This window comes from Coenobita brevimanus, chromosome 5, assembly GCF_032717465.1.
Source record: "Coenobita brevimanus isolate Jiangsu-jjx chromosome 5, ASM3271746v2, whole genome shotgun sequence".
Taxonomy (NCBI): Eukaryota; Metazoa; Arthropoda; class Malacostraca; order Decapoda; family Coenobitidae; genus Coenobita; species Coenobita brevimanus.
In genome coordinates, this window is record NC_136958.1 from 3,726,744 (window position 1) to 3,754,159 (window position 27,416).

Genomic DNA, 27,416 nt, shown 5'->3' on the forward strand with positions numbered 1-27,416 from the left:
AAAGCAGATGAAAGAAGAAAAGTTAAAATTAATCTTTTTTGTGTGTTTTCATTATTATTATTATTATTATTATTACTACTACTACTACTACTACTGCTACTACTACTATTATTATTAATGAGGTTAGAATCGACCAGGTAGCATCATCGAATAGGTACGCACGTCCGTCATCCCCACGCCTGTCATTTTGTAATTTTAATCATATTCCACACACACACACACACACACACACACACACACACACACACACACACACACACACACACACACACACACACACACACACACACACACACACACACACACACACACACACACACACACACACACACACACACACACACACCTTACCTGTGTTTGTGTGAGACCCAGCTTGGCGGCCAGCTCAGCACGCTCAGGTAGGGAGAGGTACTGTGTGCGTTGGAATATCTTGTTGAGCTGCTGGAGTTGCAAGGAGGAGTAGATGGTGCGGGGTTTACGCATCTTCTTTCCCTTCCCGGCCACCCTCACTGATCCCTCGTCCTCTGGCTTCTCTGTAAAGGGACAGAGAAGTAAATTAAACACAGTAAAAAAAAAAACGAAAAAAAAAAAAAAGAAAAAAAGGAAGAGAGAAAGATGGCTCACATACTCTACCATTTTTTTTTATGTCATCTTTCTCTTCTCTGGCCCCCCTCCCCGCCCCCTTGCTGATCCCTCGTCCCCTGGTTTCTCTGTAATGGGGTAGAGAGAGATGGTTATGGATACAGAAATAGATTTGAGATAGAGGTGAAGCATATACAAGGAAGGGGACACAGAAATGCACAATCCGGTTCTGTATCCCCTTGCCCTCCTGTGCTTCTCCCACTGATTCCTCGTTCCCCTTGTTTCTGTGTAAAGGACGAGAGAAGTAAGTTAGGGACAGAGAAAAATAATAACAAAGACGGGGCATAGAAGTAAAGCAAAGATAACCACACGAATACAAAATTGGTTCTGTATATTCCTGGTCGTCTTTGCTACTTTCACTGATGTAACGTCCTCTTTGTATCATTGTAAAGGAATGCGCTTGATGGGAAGAAAAATGGGTTTCTCTGTAAATGGGAGTGTGTGTGTATGTGTGTGTGTGTGAGAGAGAGAGAGAGAGAGAGAGAGAGAGAGAGAGAGAGGGGGGGGAGGTAATGAGGGAGGAGATGTGATAATGAGAGGGGAGGTGAGAGGTGATGAGGAGTGGAAATATTGAGGGAAGAAAAGAGGCTAAGGTAAGACGAAAAGGTTTGTAGGGAGGGAGGAGGAGAGAAAAGGGGAGGGAAGAAAGGAGGGAGAGTAGAGGCGGAGGAGGAGGAGGGAAGAAAGGAGGGAGAGTAGAGGAGGAGGAGATACTAAGAGAAGAGAGTTTCATAAGAGACGAGGAGAGGAGAGAGAGGTGAGGAGTGGTAATGAAGAAGGAAAGAAAATGAGGAGATAGTGATGGGAGAATGGCTTATAAAGGGAGAGGTGATGAGAGGAAATGAAAGGTGATGAAAAGAGATGCTGAGGAGAGGAGAATATAGAAGGGAAGAGAGAGAGAGAGAAGGGTGGTGAGGGGAGAGAGGGAGGGTGATAATGAGGGGAGGTGATAAGAAGGGGAGAATAAATGGCCGTAGGGGGGGAAATGACTAATAATAATAGCCTCTGTAATAACATCCCAAGAAATTGAGTGATAAGAAGAAGGGGAAGAATGAGGCTGGGATTGTGTGTGTACCTTTAAGCGATGCACACACAATTTTAAATACATACATACACACACACACACACACACACACACACAGGTAAAGGTGAACGAAGCCATAAAACGAGAATGCATTTAATAATTACCATTCATTAGCAAGATTCCATTAACTTTCTGACCTACTTCAGGAGGTGTAAATGAACTTTTGACAGCTGCTGTAATCCCTGTCTGTAATTCCTTTTTCACATTTTTGCTTCTAACTATATTTCTTTCACCTTTGTCCTCAATTTTCGTTCTCTTGCTATTTATTTTTTTGACTTAGTGGTAGAAAATTATAGTGCCCTGTCTCTGTACCCTTTCCATAGCACTTCTTCGTGACTAGCCTCAGTGGTGCACCGGCTGTATACACCTTTCATAGCACTTCTTCGTGACTAGCCTTATTGTTGTGCTAAGCTCTTGTTACAACTCAGCCCTCAAGAAGGAGAGATGGCAATTTAAGGTGAAGTTAGAAATGAAAAAAAGTATAATGAAGGGAAAATACAGCCGTTTCATAATTGCTGGTGATTAGTAACATTTTATTTAGGTTCCCACACTACTTCCTGACGGTGTAAACGAATTATTGACCATGGTTGTAGTCCTTATTGATGCGTTTTTACTTTTATAACTACCTGTATAAGTTGTTTTTGTGTGTTTACCCTGTCCCAAAATTACCATGTCTGTATCTGAAATGCTGGGTTGTAACAGTAGAATAACGCTACAATACTTGTGTGGTGCTAGTCACGAAGAAGTGCAGTGGAAAATGATTGGACAACCGTAGTACTGTAAATTTTCTAACCACGACTCGGCCTAAAATTACCATCCCTATATATTAATTGCCGCGGTGTAATAGACAAGCAATGGAAAATGATGCCAGTCACGAAGAAGTGCTACGGACAGTAATTTCAGAGGTGTAGCACTGTCTTTTTGTGCCATATGTGAAATAAACATAAGGGCGAAAATCTGGGCTACTTTAATTTAGAGAGAGAGAGAGAGAGAGAGAGAGAGAGAGAGAATGTATTACCTTCCCAGAGTTTAAACGAATACAAAGCGGAAAAGTCGAACCATTTGAAACACACCGTAGTAGCCATAGGTGTTCTTCATTATATTTCACCTGACGTAAGTTTTGATCGGACGGCACCGGGAGGATAGTAATTTCTCTTGACTATACGTAGTGTCGGTCTGGCCCCCGTAATAACAAGCCGCCTGGCATGCTCGTATTTTCGAATCCCGTATATCCGAATCACCGCGAGATACGAAGCAGTGTGCGGTTGGGGGGTCATTTATTTTGGAGAGTGTCTGGCTTAATCGTACACACTGCTTTATTAGGTCAGGGCGGATCGATAACCGAATTGAGAGAGAGAGAGAGAGAGAGAGAGAGAGATGGGGAGAGAGGGAGAAGGGGAGAGGAGAGGGAAAGAGGGGCGTGGTCAGAGCCATACATCATGTCTCCTAGCTCCCTCACTCACTCGCGCACCGGATATAGCCCCCCCCCACCTCACTACCTCTTCTACCTCTATCTACCTGCTTCTCTACCTCTGTCTACCTGCTTCTGTACCTCCTCTGCCTACCTCTTTTCTTTTTACTTGTCTACCCGTACTACCTCTTGTCTTCCTCTGCTGTCTCTCTTCCTCCTGTATATCTCTACCTTCGTGCCTCTCCTCTTCCTTATCTACCTATTTCTAACTCCCCTACGTCCTCTTTATCTCTGTCTACCTCTATACCTCCTGTCTACCTCTGTCGACCTCTTGCCTACCTCTATCTTCTCCACTCTCTCTAACATTCCTCTACCTCAATGTTTCTTCTGTTACGTCTCATGTTTACAGTTTTTCATTCTCTCTCTCTCTCTCTCTTTCTTTCTTTCTTTCTTTCTTTCTCTCTCTCTCTCTCTCTCTCTCTCTCTCTCTCTCTCTCCCTCTCAACCTTTTCCACTCCAGTTCTCCCTTCATCTCCTGTCTTTTCGTCTAACCTCCCCCTTACCTCTTTTCTTTCTCCCCCTCCCTCCCTCCTCCTCTTCCTCTTTCTTTCTTCTCCCTCTCTCCCTCCCCCTCCTTCCCTCCCTCCCTCCCTCCATATTCCCCTGTGCTCACTGTCCGTCAAAAAATTAATGTTTCCTCCCTCTTCTCTCTCTCTCCCTCTCTCCCTCCTTCCTTCCTTCCTTCCCTCCCACTTCCCTCCTGCTTCTCTCCATGCTCTCCCTCCCTCCCCCTCTGTCCCATCCCCACGCCTTTCTTTCCCCGTCACTCTTGCCTTCCCTCTTTCTTCCCCCTCCCTTCTCTGTCTTTCCTCTCTCTCTCTCTCTCTCTCTCTCTCTCAATTTCTCCCGTCTTCGCTTCTCCCTCTCTTTTATCAGCCCCTTTTCCTTTCCTCCCCTTCTCTCCCGTCCCCTCCCGTCCCCTCCCCTCCCCTCCCCTCCCCTCCCCTCCCCTCCCCTCCCCTCCGCCACCACCTGCGTTGCCTCCATCACCTGCGATTGTACCATTTTCTACCACAACGGTACCACAACTACCACTATTACTACTACCACAACTGCCAGGACTATCATATACAACCACAACTACCACATACTACCACAGTCATTACGGTACTACAACTGCCACTGTTACTTCTACCACAACTACCACCACTATCACATACTACCACAGCTACACCACTATCACATATTACCACAGCTACCATCACTATCACATACTACCACAACTACTACGGTACCACAACTGACACATACTACTACCACAACTACCAGGACTATCACTGCTTCTCCTGCTACCACTGATACATATCCTACTACCACAACTACCACAGAACCAGTCACAGTTATCAGTGCTGTACAACAACATTGATATAATATTACTACTAGCTATTACCGGTACTTCGGTAGGTGGTGGCGACCATCATCCACTCACTTGATGTAGTGCTGCCTACTTCTTCCTTAGCCTTTGTCATTCTTTTTCTGTGCCTGCCCCTCCCCTCTTCCTATTTCTCCCATCTTTCCTGCCACTTCTTATTGCTTTTCTTTCCTTTACAGGTGGCTTTCCATTGAGTGACAAGCCAAATGGTTTCCTGTAAGCCAAGAAACCATTTACAACGCTGGGTGGTAACCATATAACCAAATCATACGTGCTCCCTACGTGTCAACAAGTGGGTTGGTGGAGGGTTAGTGCCCCTCCCGTAAAACAACTAACTCATAGTCAACTGGCCACCCCTTACGGGATTATGCCGTCTGGCAATAGATAGATATTACTTCTAGTGTATCTACAACTGTAAAAGTTACAGCATAGCTACAAATGCAACAGCCATTACTACTACTACTACTACTACTGCTACTACTACTGCTACTAAAATAATAATAGTAATAATAATAATAATAATGATAATACGATCACAAGTACTACTACAACTGCTACTACTACTACTACTACAAGTCTCTCTGTCACTCATCACTGCATCCTCTTCTTCCCCTCATCCCTAATTCTTGGTGGCGTAGTCGGTAACTCTCACCTTGGAGAGAGAGAGAGAGAGAGAGAGAGAGAGAGAGAGAATCGGTGGTTATTCCCTCCATAGGAAGCCTAGAAAAATAAAAAGATGTCCTCGATCTGAAGTGTGTGTGTGTGTGTGTGTGTGTGTGTCCGCTCAGCCCTAGGACTTTTTTCCCTCTAAGCTGAATAAAATCGTCTGACGCGAACCTAAAAAAAAATTGAAAATAGACAAAAAATTGCTGAGTAAAATCGTCTGGAGGCAGGAAGAATATGAGTTATCGTATTGAAAGGGTTATAGGGGATTTATTTGTCTATCTATGTATCTATCTGTCTATCTATCAGTCTGTCTAATTAGTTTGGCTCCTTCACGATCAAGGGACTCTCTCTCTCTCTCTCTCTCTCTCTCTCTCTCTCTCTCTCTCTCTCTCTCTCTCACCACCTACCACAATTATTACTGTCATTGCCACACCACCTACATGAGTTCACCCAGGCTACCACCACAACTACCACAACGCCTACCACAGCAATTACCACAACTACTACCACTGCTACTGCCAGCATGAGTATTGCCACCTATCACAGCTACCACCACTACAAGCACTACCAGTCATCTATCACCACAACTACTACCACATACCACAGTAGCTACCATTTCTACAACCAACACTGGACCTAACGTACCTACCACATCCACCACCATCCACCACATCTACCACCACCTCATACCACCTACCAGTCACCACAACTACCACCTCTAGTTTTAACCCCTACCACACCCACCACCACTACTACCACTATCACCACCAACACTAAGTCACCACTCACCACAATTACCACAAATACCACTCCTAGATATAGCACCAACCATAACTACCAACACCACCACAACTACCACTTATACCACTCTGCTACCACAATTACCACCACTGCCACCCCTAGTTTTAGCACCTACCACAACAACCACCACTGCCACTATCACCACCATCTCACCACCACTCGGCGTTTACAAAGCCGCCGTCACGACCTCCATCACTCTCCTCTCACATTCCTCCTCCTCCTCTTCCTCCTCCTCCTCCTCATAGTGTTCTTGTCTTATCTCTCCATTTCCTTCCGTTTCTCCTCCTCCCTAGTACACCTTTATCGATGTTATACTGTATGCTTTTTCTTTTCATTTCGTGTTTTCCTTCGTCAGGTAATTCTCATTCCTGTCTTTCATTTTAGCGTTCCCCTCACGTTTGCTGTTCTTCTTTCTCGATTTCTTACCTCCTACCGGTTTGCTAGTAGTAGTAATAGTAGTAGCAGTAGTAGTAGTAGTAGTAATGGCAATCTATATTATAATGATCCGGTTTCTGTAATGTTTGTTTTTTTTGCAACCGTACCACATAAAAAACCGGCGCATGTAGTGCAATGTTTGTTGGAGCAAGGTACCGTTAAAATGGTCGAACTTGAAGAATAAAACAATTTCCAGTCCAATCGGGTCACCGGTTCCCGAGTTATGACTCATCTCTGACTGAAGATAGGAAGTGACTTGACATCAAGCGGAGGCCGCCAAAAGCGGCCTTTAAGCGAGTATGGATAATAATAATAATAATAATAATAATAATAATAATAATAATACTTTCGATATTATGAATGCGTGTCTGAATGTTCGTCAGTATCATTCTGCTCCCTTCATTCTCCTCCTCTTCCACCTCCCAGTTTTTTCATCCTCCCTCTCCTCTCTTCCCCCCCTCCCTCCCTCCCTCCCTTCGTTTCTTCCTTCCCTCTTTATTCCACACTATTTCAGTTCTCTCTCTCTCTCTCTCTCTCTCTCTCTCTCTCTCTCTCTCTCTCTCTCTCTCTCTCTCAATTCCTTTTCCCTTGTCCACTGTTGCTTCTTCTCTTCCTTTTCCCTTCCATCTTCCAAGTCCCTCCCTCCTTCCTTCTTACTTTCCATTTCTCTTTCTTTTCCGTACCTTCCTTCTTCCTCCATCCATCCTCCTTGCTTCTGTGTTTTGTCTCCCATTCCCTCTCCCTCCTTCCTCTTCTCCATGTCCTTCCCCTTCCTTCTCACCCTTTCCACACAGCATTCATTCCAGTCTCTCTCCTTCACCTCTTAACTCCCTTGTCTCCCTCCTTCACGTCATTCTCCCCAACCCATCCCCATCCTCTTCCCTCCCTCCCCCTACCCTACCCCTGTCCCGATCCCCCCCCCTCCTCCCTTCCCCTTCCCTCTTTTCCCTCTTCCTCCTCCCTCCTTCCTCCACCCTTTCCTTATCTTCACTCCTCCTCGTCTCCTCCCCTCTCGTCCATCCTCTTCCTCCCCCTCCCCTCCCCTAATCTTCCACCCATCTCCCCTCCTCCACTTCCACCGGTCACCCCTCCCCTCCTCTCCCCTCCCCTTCCACCCGTCACTCACTCCTTCCCTCCCCTCTATCATCCTCCTCCTCCCTCCCCCTCCTCCCCCCCTAAAAAATGTATCATGATGGAGCTTCAAGGCGAGAGGAAGTGAACACACACACACACACACACACACACACACACACACACACACACACACACAATGTACACTTATTCGAAACAGCTGCCTACACAAAGAAACATTAATTTGTGCACACACGCACAGAACTGTACGCACAGTAGCAGAGGCACTTGTACAGAGGCGCTTATGGAGGTACAGTATCTGCTCTCAAGTACACATACATTTATACGCACACACATTGTCACATCGACGGACACATGTGCACATAGGCATACGAGCGCGTACGCAACTTCACGTACTGTACATGGCCACAAACGGAGCCATACTTAGCATTCTCGTCATGCAATCATGCGCACACGCAGGTATACGCACACATACAGACGCGCTCATGCTCACCCACATAGATCACATTAATTCACACATTCATGCACGTACGCACACACCCTCATCTCCCACACACATACACAAGCGCGCACGCACCTCTGCAATACATGTTTTGAATCGATGTAAGCCAGAACAAGAATATATATATATATATATATATATATATATATATATATATATATATATATATATATATATATATATATATATATATATATATATATATATATATATATATATATATATATACCGTATACTGTACATTATGACCTTAAAACATTTCTTGCACAGTTTCGATCATTCCAACGCATTTACACAAAAGCAGGCGTACACGTGTGTACACATTTTGGTATACACATTCGATTAAACGCACATTCATACATCCACGTTAACATTTACACACACACACACACACACACACACACACACACACACACACACACACACACACACACACACTCAAGGCTGCGTGTGCGTGCAAGGCAGACCTCCCCGCTGCACGCAAACTCGTTATAGCGTGACCTACGAATTGGACAGACCCCGCTGTAACAACCCCTTTTATATGACCCCGGTATAGCGAACATTGACTCCAGACATTTTTAGCGGATTCGTATCAAAATGCAAATCCGCATATGCTGTAATTTTGATATATTTTGTAAAGTATATCCTCGGTGTATTGTTTCTTATATAACCCTCCCATACGGGGCTTTTTGCGACTAATATAAAGTGGGGATATAACCTTAGTATATTGTTTTGTTTGCTGTAGTGATGTGTAAAATGTAGTATAACCATCATATAATACAGCAGATATACTCTTGATATAGTTGTAGTGAAGTAGGTTTAACGTAATGCTTCTCTGTAAACTCTGACATACTGAGGAACACGCAACGTTAATCTGATATGCTGTGTATAATAAAACACGGATATATCCTGAGCATACACATGATATACGGCGATGGTGAGGCCCGATTTACTTGGATATATTCTGTATACTGGATGACAACTCTAATATGTTAAATAGTAAACGGAAGTATGCTTTATATAACGTGAAACTGATATATTGTACAAAAAATCATTACGTAGGTGTATCTATCAGTACTTTATCTATTTTTTATCTATCAGTCCTTTGCTTACCTTGGCCTGTATTCTCTTAAGATGATGAAGCTCCTTGACACCCTTTCCAAAGCGACTTATTTTCTTTATTACACTTTACTGTCCTCTACTGTGTTACATAAATCCTTAAAATATCGCCATACCCTGCATAAATAACGTACAAAACGATATTAACCACCCATATCCTAAAATAAATCGCTTGGGAAGTGGTGTTAGGGAGCTTCCTTAACCAACGAGAAATCGAACCCCTTATCTTTTATTTGTCAGTCTTTATTTACTTATGAAATTTAAATCGTGGGTTGACGCTGCATCTTGTGAGGGGTGGCCTACAAAAATAACCAAAAATTTCCTCCCTACTCAGTGACGACCCTCTTGCCCCCACACGCCACTCTGACTCACCTACCCCGTCACGTTCTCGTTTATGCAACCTTGATTTATTGCGACCTTCCTGTAATGCAACCTTGATATAGCGTCACATCGGGTGGTGGATCAGTGGAGTAAAGGATTGGTGGATGACAGAGTGGAAGATGTGGATAGGGTGAAAGGGGTTGGGATAGATTGAAATGGTAGGTTGGGTGGAAAATATGAGGTGGATGGAGGGGATTGGGGTGGATTGAAATGGAAGGCAGAGTGGAAGATATGAGGTGGATTGAAGTGGAAGGCAGAGTGGATGATGTGGATGGGATGGGGATTACACGCAAACACACACACACACACACACACACACACACACACACACACACACACACACACACACACACACACACACACACACACACACACACACACACACACACACACACACACACACACACACACACACACACAGAGGAACCCCATCTGTACGAGACCGTCCCCTGAGCTGAACAAAATGCTGAACGTTTGTTATAAAGTAAAAAGAAAAAAGGAAAATTCATGGGATGGAAAGAATTAAAAAAAAATGAGGGAGATGGAGGCAGAGGAGGTGGCTGGAGAGCAGTGATAAAGAAATAACAAAACAAAAATGAAAAAGAAAAAGATTGTGGGAACTGAAGTGATGGAAGGAAGAGAGAGAGAGAGAGAGAGACTGATCCCAAGAAAGACATTGGCTGTTTGTGTTTTTTTTTTTATTGAGAAACAAAGCATGTTGAGAGTGAGAGAAAGAGAGAGAGAGAGAGAGAGTGGAGTAGATAGACTGGTAGATATGTTGGTAGGTAGGGAAGACGTTAAATACATTGATGGGTAGATGATAGAAAATGTGTGTGTGTGTGTGTGTGTGTGTGTGTGTGTGGTCAGTCCTCGAGTTAAAGCTAATTTGTTTTCCTTCTTGCCCCTCTCTCTCTCTCTCTCTCTCTCTCTCTCTCTCTCTCTCGTGGCGACAGAGTATTGGATGGGAGTTGTGAATTATGGCACACACACACACACACACACACACACACACACACACACACACACACACACACACACACACACACACACACACACACACACACACACACACACGGGTTTATTCTTTCCTACGTAGGCTATGTTCCTTGCATTATTCATACGTACATACATGGACGTACTTACATGTTTATATTGTACATATACGTACACATATACATCCACATGTACACACACACATGCCTAATCCACCCTTGGGCATAAAAAGCTCTTACACGGTCACATACGCACATAAAGATGAATAATAAATCAAAGCAGTGACACACACACACACACACACACACACACACAGTTTCTCTGCCTATCTGTGTACGATATGTATCTATCCACCTATCAGTTTATCTATTTATTTATATGTATGTATGTATATGTATTCGTCCGTACTTCTCTCTCTCTCTCTCTCTCTCTCTCTCTCTCTCTCTCTCTCTCTCTCTCTCTCTCACATTCAGTATTGAGAAAACTAATTATGTGGTTTTCGCGAGAGGGGTTAAAATGTCGCGAACTCGGGGAAATGTTGGTAGTTGTGGTTGTTTGGGGGAAATGTTGGTAGTTGTGGTAGTTTGTGGGAAATGTTGGTAGTTGTGGTAGTTTGTGGGAAATGTTGGTAGTTGTGCTAGTTTGGGGGAAATGTTGGTGGTTGTGGTTGTTTGGGGAAAATGTTTGTAGTTGTGGTAGTTTGGGGGAAATGTTGGTAGTTGTGGTAGTTTGGGGGAAATGTTGGTGGTTGTGGTTGTTTGGGGGAAATGTTGGTAGTTGTGGTTGTTTGTGGGAAATGTTGGTAGTTGTGGTTGTTTGGGGAAAATGTTGGTAGTTGTTTGGGGGAAATGTTGGTAGTTGTGGTTGTTCGGGTTAATGTTGGTAGTTGCGGTTGTTTGGGGCGGTGTTGGTAGTTGTGGTTGTTTGGGGGAATGTTGGTAGTTGTGGTTGTTTGGGAAATGTTGGTAGTTAGTTATTTTTTAGGGAATTATAAGTAGTAGTTTAGGTTGTGGTAGTTGGGATGTTGGTTGTTTTTTCCGTAACCACACTACCAACTACCACTCAACTACCACAGCTGTGTTTACCAGGATCACCACAACCACAACTACCAGCCCAGTAAAGTTAGGATCCTTACCACAGTTGAACCTGCTGCAACCACCACAACTACCACACGATCCACAACTACCACAACCACAACCACAACCAGAGCAAGTACAGTATACAGTATTTACCAGAACTACTAGACCTACCATAGCTACCACAACTACAGTTCACTATGGTCCTAACAAACCTACCACACCAGTCACTACTACCACCACTACCACATCATCTACAGCTACCACACAAACCACAACTGCCATACCAGCCACACCTACCACACCAACCGCAACTACCACATCAACCGCAACTACCACACCAACCACAAGTACCACACGAACCACATCTACCACACCAACCACAAGTACTACACGAACCACAACTACCATATAAATCACAGCTACCACACCAACCACAGCTACCACACCAACCACAACTTCCACACCAACCACAACTACAACAACCACTTTCCTAGTCTCATAAAACGCATATACCACAACTACCACAACCTGACAGTCTTTACAACCACCATTCACCACACCTACCACCGCGACTACCACAACTACCACTACAGCAACCACAACCATCACAACCATACCAAACCTCTACAACTACCACCACATCTACCACAACTACCACAACCATTCACGTATATATAATTAACTCTCATTAAAACGGAAAGTTATCCCTGTTGACAATTGTTCCCGACCCCCCCCCCTCTCTCTGTCTCTCTCTCTCTCTCTCTCTCTCTCTCTCTCTCTCTCTCACACACACACACACACACACACATTTGCAAGAGAGAGAAATAGGGACAAAAATGACGGTAAGAGAGAGAGAGAGAGAGAGAGAGAGAGACCATTGATCACCTTCGACTCCTGGGGGACAAACTCAACGGGTTCCTCTACCCTAATTGCTTGGGGTTTTTGTGAGAGAGAGAGAGAGAGAGAGAGAGAGAGAAGCATGTTTGAATAATAGAGAGAATACAAGGAAGGGTAGATGGGGAGTAGTACAAGAGAGAGAGAGAGAGAGAGAGAGAGAGAGAGAGGCGAGGTAGAAGATAAATGGTAAGAAGGAAGAAAGGGAGTAAAGAAGATAGTAGGATATTAAGGAAAAGAAGCAGGATAGAAGAGGAAGGAGAAGGAAGAGGAGGAGATGAGGGGTAGTGTGGAGGAGGAAGACAAGGGGCGATGAAGAAAGGAATGGGGAAGAAGAAAAGTAGGAAGGAAAGAGAGATGGAGTCGTAGATGGATGTGGTAGAATGAGGGAGAGAGAAGGTTAGATGGGAAGAAAAGAGAGGAAGAAGGAAGGAAGGAAGGGAATATTGGAAAAGGGAAAGAAGAAAGGAAGGGGAAGGGAGAAGAGGAGGGGGGAAAAATAGAAGGAAGGAAGAGAGAAGAGGAAGGGGGAAAGAAAGAAGAGGAGGTGGAGGGAAGAAAAAAGAATAGGGAAAGAAGGAAGGGAGAAGGAGGAGGAAAAAAAGGTGAGGAGGGAAGGAATTAAGATAGTAGGATAGGAGGAGGGAAAGGAGGAATGGAAGGGAGGAGGGAGAAAGGAAGGAGGAATGGATAGACTTAAGGGAAGGACTATATCTATCTGTGTGTCTGTCTATCTATCTGTCTGTCTATATCTGTGTCTGTCTGTGCCTATCTATTTGTATGTCTGTCTTTCCATCCCCACTATACATTCCCCACTTTTTCTCCCCCCCCTCTCTCTCTCTCTCTCTTATTCTCTCCCCCTTTCTCTCCCTGTTTCCCCCCCGTTTCCCCCCTCTTAGCTCGCTCTCCAATTTTCCTTCACCCTCTCTCTCTCGTACCACTTTCCCCTTCCCCCTGTCCCCTCTCCACTTTCCCTTCCCCCTGTCCCCTCTCCACTTTCCCTTCCCCCTCTCCACTTTCCCTCCCCCTCCCCTCCCCCTCTCATTACCCACCATGAGACCTCACTTCTGGCAATAAAGTGGGGGTCAAAGGCCATTTATCATTTATTAATTGATTTATACACCCTGCTTCCTGTGGCTAGTATTGTCACGCCCCTCAGTTATTCATTCAGTTATACGGTTCATTTATTCATTCATTTATTGTTATTTATTCCCACGCCCCTCAGTTATTCAGTTATACAGTTCATTTATTCATTCATTTATTGTTATCTATTTTCACGCCCCTCAGTTATTCATTCAGCTATACAGTTCATTTATTCATTCATTTATTCAGTTATTTATTTATATAGGTAAGAAGTGGTGTTCATTTTTATATATTCGTATTGTTATTAGAGCCGTTTAGTTATCAATTTATTTACTTAGTTCTTATTTGTAGTTATTTTTAAGTGTTTTATTCGTCACTTAGTTATTCATTCATTTTTATTTTATTTTACTACCATTCCTTTTTTTTAATTAGCCCATATATTAATTTTGCTAACTTAAGAAACACACACTCTCTCTCTCTCTCTCTCTCTCTCTCTCTCTCTCTCTCTCTCTCTCTCTCTCTCTCTCTCTCTCTCTCTCTCTCTCTCACTTCACGTCTTATAGTAATCCATTTAGCTATTTATCCATTGTTTTATATTTATTTTTTAATTTTTTTCGTTTTTTTTTATACCATTAAATGCAATATGAACCCCATCAGGCCGTAGGGGTCCGAGGCTAGGCTATCGAAATTCAGATTATTTAAGGGGGGGGGAGGCTGACCTACGCCCCTGGTCAATAAAAAAGATAAAAAATAAAAAATGGCCACTTCCAGGATTCGAACATACGCGCGTAGGGCATGGCTGAATTGGCGTTATTTTTATTTGTTTATTTTAAGCTAATTTGGATTAATAGTCTTCATTCTTTCGGTGGTGTGTGTGTGTGTGTGTGTGTGTGTGTGTGTGAGAGAGTGTGAGATAGAGAGAGAGAGGGGGGGGTGAGGGAGTGTGTGGCAGTGAGTTTGGTCTGTGGTCTGGGGGTAATGTCTATCTTGTGGTCTCCCTCACGTGGACCCGAACGGACCACCACCCACACACTCCCCCCTTCCTTCCCCTCCCCTCGCTCCCACCCCCCCATTTCCCCCTTCCCCTCCCTGAACCCCTTACACATACACCCCACTCCTCTCCCTTCACTCCTAGCACATACCTCCCCCCGCCCTCCTCTTCTCACATCTCTAACACATACCTCCTCCCCTCTACCCCCTGCCCTGCCCCACCCTTACTTGCTCCCCAACCCCCACCCCCCTTACCTTCTACACATACTTGTATATCCCCATTCCTCTCCCTTCCCCCTCCCCCCTCTCCCTCTCTTTCACCCTTCTGCACATACCCCACACTTCGTACCAACCCCAATCACACACATCCCTCTCCCCCTAATACCCCCCCCCCCGACACATAGACTGCCCTCTATTCCACACCCCACTCCCCCAGACTCACCCCACCAATACCTACATTCTCTCCCCTCCCTGGACTCGCCCCACCAGTACCTACACTCTCTCCCCTTCCCAGACTAATCCCACCAATACTTTCTCTCTCCTCCCCATACCCAGCCCTTATGCCTCCCCACCCCACATTCTCCCCCAATACATAAAACATACGCCTCCGTCACACCCTTCACCCCAGCCCTCAACAGAATCCCTCCCTCCCCATCCCCTCCCCTCTACCTCCACCACACACTACGAGTATCTCTTCTCCCCACACCCCACCTCACTTCTTTTCTCCCTCCATCCAAGTCGAAGATTTTTTTTTCTTCCCTGCTTATCCTTCTTTTTTTTTTTTTTTTTTTTTTTTTTTTTTTTGCCATATTTTCTTAGATATTCCTCTTTTCCTCTCATATTGCCCATTTCTCTTTCCTATTTTTCATCTTATCTCTTTCCCCTTCCCAGCTTCCCTCCCTCCATTTACTCTCCTTTTCTGCGCCTCTTCCCTCCCTCCCTCCCTCCCTTCCCCTTCCACGTCCTCCCTCCCTCACCACTTTTCCCTCCCTCACCACTTTTCCCTCCCTCTTTTACTCTCCCTCCCTCAGTTGCCTTCCCTCCATCTCGCCACTTTTCCATCGTCCTGTTCTTTTAATGTTTCCTTTTTACTCCTCTCTCTCTCTCTCTCTCTCTCTCTCTCTCTCTCTCTCTCTCTCTCTCTCTCTCTCTCACACACACACACACACACACACACACACACACACACACACACACACACACACACACACACACCGTCCTCTCCCCTTCTGTCCCTGGTAATTCACTTATAGACATTAACCTCATTCACCTATCGCTCCCTCTCGCTCTCCCTCCTCTTAGGTGGTCCTTCTAAGTGCCGACTACTAACCTAACCCACTTATTTACTCCCTCTCGCCCACGTACCCCACTTAAATAGACACTCGTTCCACTTAGTCACTTAAAGCCACTTACCACTTACAGGGACCCACTCCAATTAACCTGCACCAAATTTTGAAGACCCACCCACCTATAGCGGAAGACACCCACGTACAGGAACTCTCTCTCTCTCTCTCTCTCTCTCTCTCACACACACACACACACACACACACACACACACACACACACACACACACACACACACACACACACACACACACACACACGCAACCTATATATCCACTATCCTCCTCCTCCTCCTCCTCCTCCTTCTCCTTCCCCCACACGCCTGTTATTTGATGAGAGCCAATTACGCCCTTAACGAAGAGGGGGTTAAGGGCTATTTTTGCTACCATACGAGGGAGGAAGGAGGGGAGGTAAGAAAGGAGAGGGAGGGAAATGGGGAGAAAGAGTTGGGTAAAAGGGAGGGAAGGAGAGTGAGGGAGGGAAAAGGAAGGAAAGGAAAGGTAAAATGGAGGGAAGGAGAGTAAGGGAGAAAAAAGGGAGGGAGGGAAAGGTGCAGGGAGGGAAGGAGAGTGAGGGAGAGAAAAGAGAGGGAGGGAGGGAGATGTGAGAGAGGGAATGAGAGGGAGGGGAAACTCAGCAAATCCGAGAAAGAAAACAAATTAAAAATATACATACATCCCAACCTCGACCTTCGTAGTAACAGATGCATGAAACACACACACACACACACACACACACACACACACACACACACACACACACCATAGAAACTCCAGACCCACAACAGACACAATATCTGCCCCCCCTCCCTTCAACATCCCACCCTTAAGGCTTGATTCCTTCCTTCAGAAAGGTATAGGAACTTGGTGAGTGAGTGACACAGTTAGGGACACACTGCATTTGGTCGCCCGTCTGAATGTGACTAAATAAATATGGTAGGAAATAAAATAAGTGAGTAACTAGAACATATTTGTTTATAATTACACCCAAGAAAAAGCTCGCCATATCCGGAGAGGTTATTAAATGATGGTGATTGCAGTAATAATAATGATAATAATAATAATAATAATAATAATAATAATAAATAAATAAATAATCAAATAAATAACAAATTTTTAAAACTGAAAGTACTGTAAACTAGAAACTATATGAAACTAAGAAAATGCTCAAAAAGAAGTAATGATAATGATACTACTACTACTACTACTACCACCACTACTACTACTACTATAATAATAATAATAATAATAATAATAATAATAATAAATCTTGGCCTTCATAACCGACCAATAGCGTGGCTGGCTCTCATAACGGGCGGGAAGAATCGACCAATGAACGCACACTTGACTCGCGCGTTCATTGGCTGAGGGAAATTCGATCCAGCCAATCAGGGGGACGGGGGTGAAAGGGGGGTGTCGGGGCTTGCTATCTATCTGTATTTGCATGTCTATCTATCTGCCCATCTCCTTTTCTGTGTCTATATGTCTGTGCTTCTCTGTCTCAGTCTGTTTCTGTATCTGCGTGTCTGTCTTTTTCTGTGCTTGTCTGTCTGCCTTGGTACTTTCGTCTTTTTCTTCGTCAGTCTGTCTTTCAGTGCCTTTTAAACTACCTGGCCTCTGTATGTGTCTGTCTGTTTGTCTATTTTATTTGGCTGTCTGTCTGTCTATCCAGCAGTTACTCAGTCTGTCTCTTCCCGATAGTCTGTTTCTTGACGCCAACCAGTTACTTTCCAGGCGTTTGTCCCTACTGAGGAACGACCCCCACCCCCATCGACCATTAGACCTCGTACAGCCACACACCCATCCATCCACCTACCCACTCATCCATCCATCCATCCATCCACCCACCCACCCGCTCATTTATCTATTCATCCATCCATCTATCTGTCTATGTGTCTGTCTATCAATCTACAACCCCCCATCTACCCTGAGACCACCTCGTACATCCACACACCCACGCATCCACCCACCGCTCATCCATCCATCCATCTATCCGTTTGTGGATCTGTATCTCTCTCTCTCCTCCCTCCATCTCCTAACCTCTTCACTCCGATGACGTATTTCTTAGTCCATTCTTATCATCTCCAGACGATTATATTCATCTTGGGAAAATCTTTACGAATTGCAAGGGATTAATGAATTGCAAAGGAATGAATTGCAAGGGGTTAATGAATTGCAAGGGATTAATGAATTGCAAAGGAATGAATTGCAAGGGGTTAATGAATTGCAAGGGATTAATGAATTGCAAGGGATTAATGAATAGCATGGGAATGAATTGCAAGGGATTAATGAATTGCAAGGGATTGATGAATTGCAAGGGATTAATGAATTGCAAGGGATTAATGAATAGCATGGGAATGAATTGCAAGGGATTAATGAATTGCAAGGGATAGACTGAGCCTTCACTGACTCCTTCATTAATAACAGATAATTCCTAAGTAAATTAAAATCATATGAAATTAAAACCGTGTGGAATAATTAAACATAAAAAATAAATCGAAGTGAAATGGGTAAAAATGTGATCTCGCCATTTCTGTGACCCCCTCTCCGTCTTTCCCTTCCTGTTCATCCAGTTTCCCTCGCCCTTCTCCATCCCTGTATTTCTCTCCCTCACTCCTCCGTCTTCATTTCCCCTTCCCTTCCCTTCCCTTCCACCACTTATTTTTTTTTTTTAGGGTAGTTTTCCTGTTGTTCTTGTCCTCCAACTTCCGCCATTCTCTCTCTCTCTCTCTCTCTCTCATCTCATTTCATTTCGTTTTATCCCCTGCTTCATTCCCCCCTTCCTACTGTCCTCCCCCCTCCTTCATGTATCTTCCCCACTTCTTCCTTCATCATTCCCCCCCTCCTTCCTCCAGTTTTCCCTCCTTTTCCCTCCATCTTTCCCCCTCCTCCTCCCTCCATCTCTCCACTATCTCCTCCATCTCTCCCTCTCCCTATACGCAAATACGCCGCCATTACCGCAGCTCAGGGCATGGGTGACGCTTGGTCGATATCCCGCGTAATTATCCTTGTGGTCACTGGCGTATGGGGGAAGGGTTGAGAGAGAGAGAGAGAGAGAGAGAGAGAGAGAGAGAGAGAGAGGGAGGGAGGGAGGGAAGGGAAGGGAGGAGAAAGAGGAAGTGAGGAGAGGAGAGGAGAATGATGGACTGAAGGGGGAAGAAGTTTTGTGGAGAGAGAGAGAGAGAGAAGATTAGATGAATGTTATCTTTAAATGTGTATCTATTTATCTATCTCTTTATTCATCTGTCTATTTGTCAGTCTTTTTTTTTTCATGTGTCCGACTCTGGGCATAGATTTCACAGCCCGTTCCCAAGGCCCAGTAGTCCTCCCACATCCCATACACCTCCACATGTCACCACTTCGGCGCTAACACCCACCGTCCATATTGAATACATGCTAGGGCAGTCTCATACTGGACTGGTGTATTAGTATTAGCGGGGGTATTTTTACATGTCGGCGGGTCTTTTGGTATATCAGTAAAGTCTGCCTTATTGAAATTCAGGGCCTTAAATTGTTCCCTGCCCCAGCCGGGATTCGAACGTGGGTCGATTAGGACTGCAGGCTACCCCTCTACCGATTCGGTCACCATCGTCCTTTCGGGGGATGTGGAGGGAGTTCATGGACGTTTTTATACCCAGGCGGCAACACACACACACACACACACACACACACACACACACACACACACACACACACGAACGATATATTACAAACCTTACCGTGTTGAATGGGTAACTACACTGACCAGGCATCCAGTGCACATGACCCCCCTCACGCCTCTACTCGCGGTCTCTAACCCTACCCACTCGGCCACCGCGTCGTCAAAATCCCAGCTCTACCTTTCTATAATTGAGCTTATTTTTGGATTTTGAAGGCGTACAGTCGTGGACAAAAGTTAGTGCACCCCTCCACAGCAATTATTTCTTAGCTCATGTTTATCTCGCTCCTCCCTGACGCCTCTCAACTTTTTAATACTACAGGGAGAAGAGGTGAAGTATTAGCGAACTTTTGCCCCCGACTGTACTCCGATGTTAACCCTTAATTTCACGTGGGATTTCTCGGGGATGGAGCTTTGTGTGCCGTCCTTCGCCTACTGGCTTATAGTCGCGTACGTCGTTGGTCTAAATTCTACTTTTCCCTCCTTAGCATAACGTTTACTATTATTTATTTATTTATATTTTTATTATTATTATTATTATTATTATTATTATTATTATTATTATTATTATTAACAGTAGTGGTACGGTAGTAGTAAGTGGTATTCTTGGTGGTGGTGGTGGTGGTAATACTAGAGGAATAGTAATAGGTAATATCAGCATCAGTAACCAAGAATAACAACAACAACAACAATAATAATAGTAATAGTAATAATAATAATAGTAATAATAATAATGTTGCGATTTTCTACCAGTATATTTGCAGTGCAGTTAACATCCATAATTTACTCATCTGTTGAGAGAAGACAAAGAGGAAGGTGTGTGTGTGTGTGTGTGTGTGTGTGTGTGTGTGTGTGTGTGTGTGTGTGTGTGTGTGTGAGGTAGGAGGGCAGGTGAGAGAGAGAGAGAGAGAGAGCGAAGAGAAATTTAACATGAATATTTGTGTCCAACATGTTTTTCTATTTCCTGCTGAGATAGGTAGGTAGGTAGGTAGAGAGAGAGAGAGAGAGAGAGAGGAAGGGGCGTGAGCGAGGCAGGTGTGTGTGGGAGGCTGTTTCTTTCTCTCACACCTGTTCTAGTCACGCACACACTCACTCACTCACTCACTCACTCACATTTGCACACTCGCTCACATCTGCAGCCTTTTCTCTCATGGTTGTCAGTATCTCATTTTTTTTTTTTTTCGTATTTTCCACATCTGTAAGCAAGTCAGCCTTATTTATTATTTATTTATTTTTATTCATTCATTTTCTTACATAGTCTTTTTTTGTTTTTATTACATTTGCTGTACATCCCTGTCTCTTCGTCTCTCTCTCTCTCTCTCTCTCTCTCTCTCTCTCTCTCTCTCTCTCTCACACACACACACACACACACACACACACACACACACACACACACACACACACACACACACTTTCTCACATTTGCAGTCTGCTGTTTACTTAACCTCACTTTCTCTCATTTGGACTCTCTCTCTCTCTCTCTCTCTCTCTCTCTCTCTCTCTCTCTCTCTCTCTCTCTTCCTTCCGTTTCACTCTTATTGTTCCCCTTCCTCTTTCTTTCATCTCTCTCTCTCTTTTTCTTTTTCTTTCACTTCTTTCCTTCCCTTCCTCCCTCTCCTTCTTCTTCCCTTCCCTTCATTAATCTGTCCATCCTCTTCCCTTCTTTCCTTCCTCACTTCTTCCGTAGTTCTTTCATTCTCTCCATCCTTCATCCTTCCCTCTTTCATCATTCCCATCCTTCTTTGTAATGCGTCATTCCCTCCGTTCTTTCCTTCATTCCCCCTTCATTCATTCATCTTTCATCCCTTCAACTTTCATTCTTCCTTCCTTCACCTTTCATTCTTCCATCCTTCATATTTTCCTGTCTTTCCGACTCTCTCTCTCTCTCTCTCTCTTTGTCCTCTTCCTTGCCCTTCCTCTCCTCCTTTCCTCCCCGTCTTCCTCCTCTCCTCTCTTTTTCCTTCATTTCCTCCCTTCTATCCTCGTTTCCTTTCCGTCTTTAACTTCCATCTCTCTCTTTTCCGTCCTCCATTCTATCCTCTCTCTTCTCCTGCCTTTCCTTTCCCTCCCTCCTCTCTCCCTTTTTCCCCTCCTTCCTCCGCCCCTTCATCCTCCTTCCTTCCCCTTTTTCCCCCTTTCCTTCTTACCTCTTTCCCTCCTGCTACCCAGCCTCCCTTCCCTCCTTCCTGCATCTTTCCCTCCTGCAACCCAGCCTCCCTTCCCTCCTTCCTGCATCTTTCCCTCTCCCCAGCATCTTTCCCTCTCCCCAGCATCTTTCCCCCTCCCCAGCATCTTTCCCTCCCCCCAGCATCTTTCCCTCCCCCCAGCATCTTTCCCTCCCTCTCGGTCCGCCGCTTCTCACCCTCCCAACTGCTTGAAATTCTTCGGTGTCTCCCAAGATTGAGCCAAGTTTACCAGCACTGACTTAAACGCTGGGATTCTGTCTATCTGTGTATCTATCTCTGTCTATCTGTTTATCTATCTCTGTCTGGCTGTGTATCTATTGTGATTTTCTGGATGTGTCTGTCAGCTTGTTATTTTTTGTTTCATATTCAGCCATATATATTTCTGCCTTTTTTCAGGGTCTGTTTATATGTATTCTGTATTTGTTTAGCTGGTTGTTTGTCAGTGTTTAATCTGTCTATCTTATCTACCTGTCTGTGCATCCATCCATCCATCCATCCTTCCTTCCTTCCTTTCTTCCATCCATCCATCCATCCTTCCTTCCTTCCTTCCATCCATCCATCCATCCATCCATCCATCCATCCATCCATCCTTCCTTCCTTCCATCCATCCATCCATCCATCAGTGTATCTTATCTATTTACTGTCTGTTTATTTATCTATCTGTCTACCATACATTAAATGGCTATTCGTATTTCTCATATTTCATCTGTTATGTGTGTAGCCAAATATCTGAATATGTATTGCATTTTTTTTTTTTTTGGTTTATTTTTACATATATAATTTAATTTGTATATGTTTACCTTCCTGTCTGTATAGGTAATGTATTTATTTACCTTTGTGTCGGTATTTTTATCTTCCCTACTTACCTGTCGATTTGTATGCTTCCCTTCCTACTAATTTACCTACATTTATGTCTACATCTATCAGGCTTTTTGTATCTGTCTGACGCTAAACTCTCTCTCTCTCTCTCTCTCTCTCTCTCTCTCTCTCTCTCTCCATCCCTCTTTTCCTCCCCTCAGTTGCCTCCCCTCAAATTAATGCCACACGTATGCTTCCCTTCCTCCCCTCCTTTCCTACCTCCCTCCCCTCCCCTCCCCTCACCCCTAAGTTTTCTCCCTTCACACCGCCTCTCCTTCCCCTCCCTTCCGTCCCCTCTTGCTCTTTCACGTCTCTGTTCACCTCTTCTCTCTTCGCCTTTTCCCTCCCCTCCCCTCCCTCTTTCCTTCCCTCCCTCGCCCCTCACCATCGTCTCTCTCACCGCACCTTCCTTTCGACTCTTCTCTCCTCTCCCTCCCTGCTCTTCTTCTCTCCTCTCCTCTTTCATTCTGTCTCTTTTTCCCTCTCTCCCTCCATCTCTCCCTTCAGTCTCATCCCTCCACACCTCTCCCCTCTCTCATTTTCCCCTCTTGACTCCTCCCTCTCTCCCTCCCCTTCCTCTCCCCATACACTCAAATTAACACATAAGGATGATCTCCCTTTTCCTCCCCTCTTTCCCTCTCTCCCACCCTCCCTCCCTCTCTCTCTCGACCTCTCCTGCCGTTGCTCTCCCCCTTTTTTTCTTCCTTTCCCTCCCATTCCTTGTTCTCTCTCTCTCTCTCTCTCTCTCTCTCTCTCTCTCTTTCTCTTTCTCTTTGTCCTGTGATACCATTTTTTTTTCTCTTCTCCACCCACCTTTTCTGCTTCTCTTCTCCCTTCCCTCCTTTCCTCATTCCTTCTCTCTTCATGTCTCCCTTCTCTCCTCCTTTCTCCCTTTTCTCCTCTCCATCCTCGACCTTCGCCTTGCCTTCCTCCCGCCCAGCCTTCCATCCCTTCCCCCTCTCATTCATTCATCATAATAACACCTAACTGACAATTCTCTCATCTCCACTCCTCTTAGCCATCCTCTCCTCTGTATACTCCTTATTTTCCTTTCTTCTCCTCTTCTTCCTATTCCTTTTTCCTCTTTTCCTTCCTTTCCTTACTTCTTCTTCTCCTTCCTCTTCCCCTTCCCTACTTCTCCTCCTTTCCTCTTCCCTTATCCTCCTTTCTTTCCACTCCTTACTTTTCCTATCCATCCTCTCCTCTGTACACGCCTTATTTTCTTTCCTTCTCCTCTCCTTCCTGTTCTCCTTTCCTCATTTCCTTCCTTTCCTTACTTTTCTCCTTGCTCTTCCCTTTCCTCTTTCCTTTCCCTACTTCTCCTCTCCTTCCTTTCCTTACTTCTTCTCTCATTCCTCTTTTCCTTCCTTTCCTTACTTCTCTCATTCCTCTTCGCCATTCCTCTTTCTCTACTTCTCCTCCCCTTCCTGTTATCCTTTCCTCTTTTCCTTCCTTTCCTTACTTCTCCTTTCCTTCCTCTTCCCCTATCCTCTTTTCCTTTCCCCTTATCTTTCCACCTTTTATTTCTCATTCATCTGCTCTCTTTTCATTCTTCTCCCCCCCAATCTCCTCTCTTCATTCTTTCTCAATACTTTCCTCTCTTTCGTTAGCAATAGTTGTCACCATCTTTCTCTTCCTTTCTCGCTATTTTTTTCTATTTTTTTTTATGATATCTCCCCCCCCCTTTTTTTTTCTCTTCTCTCTCTCCTCCTCATCTGTCCTCCCCTCCTGTCCTGACTATCCTTCCTTCCCCCCTTCATTTCCATAACTATCCTTGTCGTATTTACAAGTACAGGATATGCCAGTTCTCATCTCCCTATTTCCCTCATCACCTTTATCATTTTTTCACCTGTTTTTCTTCTTCCCTTCACACTGTATTTCTCCTACAATCCCTCTTCTCTTTTTCTCCCCTCTCCTCTTAATCCGGCCCCTTCATCATTTCCGTCCTCTCCTCCACTGCTCTCCTCTCCTCTCCCTTCTCTCCTCTCCTCCTCCTCCTCTCCTCTCCTTCTCCTTCTCTCCTCTCCTCCTCCTTCTCTCCTCTCCTCTCCCTTCTCTCCTCTCCACTGCTCTCCTCTCCTCTCCCTTCTTTCCTTTCCCCTTTTTATCTCGTCTCATCTTAACTCATTTCATCTTTCCCCCTCCTCTTGTCTTCTCTTTTCTCTCCCCTCCAGCCCCGCCCCTCCTTCCCTCCCCCTCCCATTCATCTCCCTATCATATTAACACATAACTGACAATTTCTCTCCATTCTCTCCCCTCCTCTCTCCTCCCTCTAGCTTCCTCGCCCTTCCTCTCTTTCGCTTCCCTTCCCCGTCTCTTTCCTCCTCACCTCTCGTCTCATCCCTTATCCCCTTCCCTTCCCTTCCCTTCCTATACCACCCTTCCATTCCCCTCTCTTCCTACCACCCTTTCTTCCTCCCTCCTTTCCCCTTTCCCCCCCGGCCTCTCCTCCCCTATAAACCTCTCATCCTCCCTCCATCCTCATGTTCCCTTTCTCCTCCCCCTCATTTTCCATTACTGCTTTTACCCCCCTAACACATTTACCTTTCCAGTACTCTCTCTCTCTCTCTCTCTCTCTCACACACACACACACACACACACACACACACACACACACACACACACACACACACACACACACACCGCTCGCTGGTGCAGTGGTAACGTTCTCGCTTGCCAACTGGTGGACGGGAGTTCGCGCCTCGCTCAGGTTGCGAAAAGTTTCACTGACGAAGTGGGTGGTTACTGTCCCCCTTGAGCAAGGGGACGGGTGTGTGCGTGTGTGAAGGTCACAGCCTTGCCCTTAGGTCGGACTATATGAGCTCTCAGCTCCCTTCCGGGGGGGTAAAAGCTGACGATCACGACCATCAAGTGATCCTGACCGACCCGGTGAATTACACACACACACACACACACACACACTCTCTCTCTCTCTCTCTCTCTCTCTCTCTCCCTCCCTCCCTCCCTCCCTCCCTCCCTCCCTCCCTCCCTCCCTCCTCCTCCTCCTCCTCCTCCTCCTCCTCCTCCTCACCCCTAAACATCCACACTGTGCACTGTGCAGTCCCCTTTTATCTAAGACACCCGTCTTACATATTTTTCAATCTCCCCAATGCAAAGAAAGCAATATAAGCAGAGATTAGGATCTGCACAGATAACCCTGAGTTAACGGTCACTACTCTTACTTTCGACCTGTGATGGGCTGTGGATCACTGAGGGTCCCTGTTAGTCAAATGACCACCATCGAGATTTTTTTTTAATGTATCAGGGGTCACTGCTTCAGGATGAAACTTGTGTACCTGTCCCACATGGGAGAGTTCCTTGTCTCAGTGGAGCGAACGGAGCTAGGGCCTGATTGACTGCTGCCTACCTTAAAAGCGCCAGGCAAGGCTGCCGCACCACCCCTAAACATCCACACTGTGCAGTGTGTAGCTTCCACGTTATGTCCACACACTTCCCATTAACTCAATGTAACCGGTTTATAATGTCATGCCGTAACTATTATTTTATTTGTTTACTTTCTCTTTCAGGTTACTCTATCGGGTAGCTTATAGATAAAGTATTATAGAATGTGACTTTTCCTTTCCAGTGTTTCCTATAAAATTTCCATGTCAGTTTTTCCATGCTGCATGGTGGTTTTTCTCACTTTTTCCTGGAGGGTTTGGTGATGGGGGGAGCCTTTTTGCTTTACTTCCCTTATCCTTCAGCATGTAGAGTTAGATCTTGTAGTCATAGTTTTCTCTGTAACAAGCAGCCTCGAAAGGACCATAAGGTCTGTTGTTGTTTGCTTTCCTTTGTAATCCTGTGTAATTCTCCTCCTCCTCCTCCTCCTCTTCCAAGATAATACCAATACTCTCTCTCTCTCTCTCTCTCTCTCTCTCTCTCTCTCTCTCCCCCTATTGATGAAGCTCTTTGCCTTTTTCTCCTTCCTATTTTCCCTCTTTTACTGTTCTCCGTTTTTTTTTTTTGTTTTTTTTCCTGTTTTTTCCTCTTGCAGTTTTTTTTCATTGTCATTCATTTTACTCTATAACAGATTTTTCCGACTTTTTCTGTGTACTTTTTCGCCTTTATAATAGTTTCTGTAATTTTTTTCCTACATTTATTTTCCTTTCTCATTTTCCTTGTTCTTTTTTTCCTTCTGGCTTCTGCAGTTTTTTTCCTACTCGTGTTCTTTTCTACTTTTTTTGTTTTGTCTTCACTTTATTAGGCTTTGTACTTTCCTTATTTGTCTTTGTTATGTACATTATTGACTATTTTCCTCTTTCAGTCTTCCTGCTTTTCTTCTTCGTCTAACTTCCTTCTCCTTGAATCATCTCCTCTTAACCTTTTCATTTCTTCACCCGTATTTCACTCCCCCCCCCCTCCCGATTTCTCCCTCCTCTCCTCGCAACACCCCCCACCCCTCCACACTCCTCCCTCTTCCCTTCGCCTCTTCCCTCTCCCCTTCCCCTCTTCCCTCTCCCTTTCTCTCCTTTCCGTGTTTCCTCCAATAACTTTTATCTGTTATCAATATCATCACCCCACTCCCCTCTCTCTCTCTCTCACCCCACTCTCCTCCTCTCCATTGCCTCCCCCTTCCCCTCTCTTCTCCTCCCCCTTCCCCTCTCTTCTCCTACCCCCACCTTCTTTCCCTTTCTGACTCCCACATTTCCTTTTCTCCATTCTTTTTTTTCCCCCACTTCCTTCCCCTCTCCCCTTCTCTCTCGTCTCTCCCCTTCTTTCTCTCCTCTCTCCCCTCTCTCCCTTCCCCTTCTTTACCTGTCTTTCCCA

The 27,416-nt window shown here is 45.0% G+C and overlaps 1 protein-coding gene across 1 annotated transcript in view; it reads right to left on the reverse strand.

Annotated features, from left to right (window-relative positions):
• LOC145397867 (uncharacterized) overlaps window positions 1-27,416 on the reverse strand; it is a 180,643-nt gene that overhangs the window by 119,949 nt on the left and 33,278 nt on the right. The window contains exon 2 of the mRNA XM_080270904.1: window positions 352-533. Coding sequence (XP_080127030.1) covers window positions 352-533 — 182 coding nt within the window. The remainder of the gene's footprint in view (window positions 1-351; window positions 534-27,416) is intronic.